We start from the raw sequence: 5,424 nt of genomic DNA on the forward strand, positions 1-5,424 counted from the left end.
CAATTTTTTACTACTTTCTCCGCTTGTAATACAGTCTGTCCGTAAGAGATGATCGACCTATATGAAAAATTTATTTATTAGCATTTAAATAATAATAATTATATTCTATAGAATTAGCATTAAAATGCAATTAACATTAATAATGGTCCAGTCATTAGTATCTATAATGGACTGGAAGAATACTTTCCACTAAATTGATAGCGTAAGGCAAGGATCTCCAAATGCGTCGAATTTCGGCAGACAATTATTTTAAAGTGAGTGTCTGTCACACGAAGTTTTCTTTTGATAAATATATTTCTACTATAGCTAATAACACCAAAACATCGGGTATTTTCAATCGGATTCGCATCGGGTGACTGAGCGATGGTCAGTTTAGCGTCGTGATATTATTTTGCTTTTTCCAATACTTGCTTCGATTTTGAAACATTACCTCTTGGAGAATCCAATCTTTATTTTTATTGATAAATCAACATTGAGCAAATTAGATCAGAGTCTTTTGATATATTTTTAACATTTTTTCTGCGTTCAAGTTGTCTGTAAATAAAGATAACCAAATTTTTCTGGTGAAAATATGGAACTTTATAAAATAATGACAATGTTTATGACGATTTTTTGAATTTTCAAACTTTATAAAAACATGGATTGGATTTTAACACTTTCAGAATGCTTATAAAATACAGTATATCATTTCATGAAAGTTTTGTAATGCTAAAGTAACGCTTTCCAAAGGATGCTCAGTAAACGCGCCTTAGTGCAGAGAGTTCACTCAGACTTTTCAAACATTTAGTAAACGCTTTTCCCCGTGAAACAAGCATTTTTCTTCGTTCAACAAACGCTGTTCCAATGTGGCAAATTATTGAATCTTAGTAAATGTTTTGTAAGGCTTTTACGCAAACAGCTTAAAGTCCAAAAAACATTTTCCTCAATTCCATAACAAGCGTTTTTTCTCCGTTTAGCAAACTTTCTTCTACTACTACCTTTTTTTTTATAAAATGTCTCAGCAGGCTCAATACTTAAACTGAACATTTATGTAAACGTCAAATAAACATTCATAAAATTTCTTATTTTCAGAGAATGCTGCAGCGTTGCAATTTTCGTTTTACGAACATCTTACTGGCTGTTTCTAAATTCTCAACAAATTTTTGCAAACGCTCATGTAAACGTTAAACAAACATTCGTGAAACTTTTTATTTTTGTCAGAAAATGCCTTCCAAACGTTGCAGCGTTGCAATTTCCGCTTTATGAACGCTCTATTGATCGTTTGTGTTTCTCAACGAATTTCTGCAAACGCTTATGTAAACGATAAACAAATTTATGAAACTTCTCGTTAGGATTGCTCCAAGCATGCTTTATTGTGTGTTTAACGATTCGTTGGACAAGTTTATTAGTGGTGGTAGACCAGGATCGTTGGATAGAATGTGTCCAAAAAGATGTTTCGTCTGTAAAGATTTTGCTTCAATCGCGATCTTTATTTTATTCGCCCAAGTGAATCGTGTTCTCACGTATTTTTCTATTAGCATTGGCCTCTTTATCATGCTGCGCCACTTTATGCCAAGATCAAGCAAGTTTTATAGTATTGCACGATATTTCTAAACTTTTTTTTTAATATTGCCTGTCCTTGACGCAATGTACTATACTTTTCAAATAGGCTCACAACTCTTTTAATGTCTTTTTGATAAACACTGTGCCACGTTCTGGCAAATCATCCACCGTTTTTGTTTCAATATAATGTTGTATCTACTTTTCAATATAATGTTATATCTACTTTTGGATGAACGATTTTGATGTATTTAGCGGCAACGAGTTGAGACATTTTCGGTCCTTTTGGATGTGTACATAAAAATACAGTTTCAAAGCGCGATGCTTAAGTGACATTCATTTTGAAATACGCTCTTTCTATCAAAAATTAAACGATAACTGATACTACAATTAATAACGCATCATATACACACAACAAAGATGACACCTATCAACACAGAAAAGATTAGACATTACTTTAAATATAATACGAAACCACTGCGGTCTGAATGTTAAGATGTTGAACTATTATATATATTTATTTAAATGAATTAATTTCAGAAATTATTGCTATAAGTGCCGATATTGTCGGACTTTTAACATAAAAAAAGGTAGAAATAAATTTTTTACCGGCTACGAGTAATCGCGACCATTTTTTTTATCGGGCAGATTATAATTAAGATTATTATACATTACGATAAAACTTATTATATTATATGATAATTGATACACTTGGAATTTAAATATAATTTTTTAGAAGAATTTTTGCGTTTTTGAAGAATTATCACGTATTTTATAATTGATCTAATATTGATTGGACCAATACTTCTTGTACACAACAGTTGCGATTAATTAGGTTTTTATCAGTGACTTAATAATTTTTTAATACTTTAGACCTCAATTTATAATTTATTATATATTTTTTGAGAGATTTTATAACCAACTTTTTATTGGGAGTACAAATTAGTTCGGTCCATTCAAAAATGCATTTATTTCAAAACAAAATGAATGAACAGATCAAGTATTGTCCATTGCTGCCTACTACTCTTTCCCATGTCTCAGGCAATTTTTGAATTCCATCTCGAAAAAATGACTCGTCTTTAGAGGCGATCCAATTTTGGAGCCAATTTTGGATTTCTGCGAAAGAAGTGAATCGGTGACTTGCCAAATCGTGCTGCATCCTTCGGAACAACCAGTAATCAGAAGGAGCAATGTCCGGAGAATACGGCGAGTACAGTAAAACATCCCATTTGAGCGTTTCCAAATATTTTTTTACTTTAGCGACGTGAGGCCGAACGTTGTCATGAAGAAGAATAACTTTATCGTATCTTTGCTCGTATTCCGGCCGTTTTTCTCACAATGCACGGCTCAAAAGAATCAATTGTAGCCGGTACCAATCGCCCGTAATGGAATCGCCAGGTTTCAGCAGCTCATAGTAAACAAGATCTTTTTGGTCCCACCAGATACAGAGCATGATTTTTGAACCATGAATGTTCGGCTGTGGTGTTGATGTTGAGGTCGATAGCAACGATTGACCGGGCTTAGCATAGTATTTTTTTTCTTGGGATTGTTGTAGAATATTCACTTCTCATCTCCAGTCACAATCCGATGCAAAAAATCTTTTCTCTGTTGTCTTTGAATCAGTTGTTCGCAAGTGAAAAATCGCCTTTCAATGTCTCTCGGTTTCAGTTCATAGGCACCCAATTTCCTTGTTTTTGAATCATTCCCATGGCTCTCAATCATACAGAAACGGCTTGTTGAGTTATCCTCAATGATTCTGCAAGTTCCTCTTGCGTGATTCTGATCTTCTTCGAGTAATGCCTCTAATTTTTTGTCTTCGAATTTTTTTGGCTGTTCAGAACGGTTGTTCGTCTTCAATGCTGAAATCTCCATCCTTGAAACGTCGAAACCATTTTCTACATGATTTATCAGTTGGAGCAGTCACCATAAACTTCGACAAGCATTCGATGGGCTTCAGCCACATTTTTTTTCCAATTAAAACAGAAAATCAAAACCTCCCGCAAATGCTGCTTGGTTAATACAAAATTCGACATTTCAAACACAGTAAAAATCAAGGTTTTTGTATGAAACTCAAAGCGATATAAACTGAATATTATTAGCAGATGTTTAACCTCTCTGAAAACACTAAAATCAGCTGTCACTATGAATCATTCACAACAGCTGGAATCATCTTTAGGGAAACGGACCGAACTAATTTGTACTCCCAATACATTGAAAATGATCGGGTACGAAACATTTGTTTTTGTTTATATGACTTAACTATCTAAATTAAAAATATTCATTTTAGGCTCGTAGCTCTCTTTCATATTCTTATTTTATTTTCATTGAGCCTTTTGATATTATTTAATTAAACAATTTATTGAAAATTAATAATTCCTATTTTAGGAAGAATTGTATAATCATAAAAACACATTTTTATCAAACGCACCGCGAGATTTGATGGATGTCTACCTGACTGTGCTAAATTCGAAAAATTGTAGCGATACATTTTCTGGTACTTGAAAGCATACAATTTATAAATACATTATTATTACCACTAAATAATAGTTTTTTATATAATAATAAAATAATTTTAGAGTCCCAGTTATTAGCGATCTGTGTGGATCTCTTCATAGCGGGCTCCGAGACAACTTCGAAAGCACTCGGCTTCGGATTTTTAAATCTAATATTGAACCCGCAGATTCAGAGGAAGGCCCATGAAGAAATAGATAAAGTTACTGGCCGTAACAGATTTCCCACATTGGCTGACAAACCAAAGTAAACATCATTGTAATCACTCTCGCATATCTATAACTGCGGAAGAATTAATCGCGAACAAGAATTATTTTGCATGGAATAATTATATTCTTATTTTTTAGAATGCCATATGTTGAAGCTATCGTACTGGAGTCCATAAGAGTATTCGTTGGCCGCACTTTGAGCGTCCCACATAGAGCATTAAAAGATACTTTCATCGTCGGTCATAAGATACCAAAGGTAACATTGTAAAAGGTTTAACATTTTGTAAATTAATAAGATAAAAAGATACGAATGGTTATTATAAGTAATATATATAAAATATGTGCATATCGTCGTTTCCAGGACACAATGCTCGTTGCAAATTTCAATAGAATACTCATGGACGAATCCTGGAATGATCCGGAAGACTTTCGGCCAGAAAGATTCCTCGATAATAATGGCAATATCATTACGCCAGAAAAATATTTTCCTTTCGGCATCGGTATGTTTTCTCCTTCTTTATATACGAATCCTTTAACTTGACTATCTAAAATATCTCCATTGTTTTTAATGATACAAGAAAATACCAAATTGGTGAAAAGAAAATCAATTTTATTTTGCTTTATACACAGTTATTTATTTTAAAAAATTATTCATTTTGAAAATTATACATTTTTTTTAAACTATTACTATATTTTCTTTCCACCAATTGATTCATCTCATTATTCTGTTCAAAAAAATATTAAGGTACGATTATTAAAAAATTAATAGTTTATGAGTTATTTAATATTTTATGCCAGAATAAAAAATATGTATCTTGTAAACTATTGATTTTTTGATATCACTATCTTAATACTTTTATATTTAGAATAATTAGAGGAATTATATTATGAAAAAAAATCATATAATTTCATTTAAAAAAATGGAAATGACTTTGAAATTTCAAAAAATTTGACGTTGAGAAAAATTTTTTGGTCATCATAATATGTGCCCCTTTGAATCAAACAACTTTCTTCTTTTCTCATATCATTAAAACAATGGAGATATTTAGATAGTCAAGTTAGAGGAAACATCCCCGTGTGTGTGTGTGTGTGTGTGTGTGTGTGTGTGTGTGTGTGTGTGTGTGTGTGTGTGTGTGTGTGTGTGTGTGTGTGTGTGTGTGTGTGT

The 5,424-nt window shown here is 32.4% G+C and overlaps 1 protein-coding gene across 1 annotated transcript in view; it reads left to right on the top strand.

Annotated features, from left to right (window-relative positions):
- The window catches only part of LOC105623911 (probable cytochrome P450 303a1), a 10,078-nt gene that overhangs the window by 2,670 nt on the left and 1,984 nt on the right, over nt 1–5,424 (top strand). The window contains exons 5-8 of the mRNA XM_012205283.1: nt 3,925–4,033; nt 4,116–4,296; nt 4,398–4,515; nt 4,621–4,759. Of these exons, the coding sequence (XP_012060673.1) occupies nt 3,925–4,033; nt 4,116–4,296; nt 4,398–4,515; nt 4,621–4,759 (547 nt within the window). The remainder of the gene's footprint in view (nt 1–3,924; nt 4,034–4,115; nt 4,297–4,397; nt 4,516–4,620; nt 4,760–5,424) is intronic.

Source organism: Atta cephalotes, assembly GCF_000143395.1.
Source record: "Atta cephalotes unplaced genomic scaffold scaffold00067, whole genome shotgun sequence".
NCBI lineage: Eukaryota > Metazoa > Arthropoda > Insecta > Hymenoptera > Formicidae > Atta > Atta cephalotes.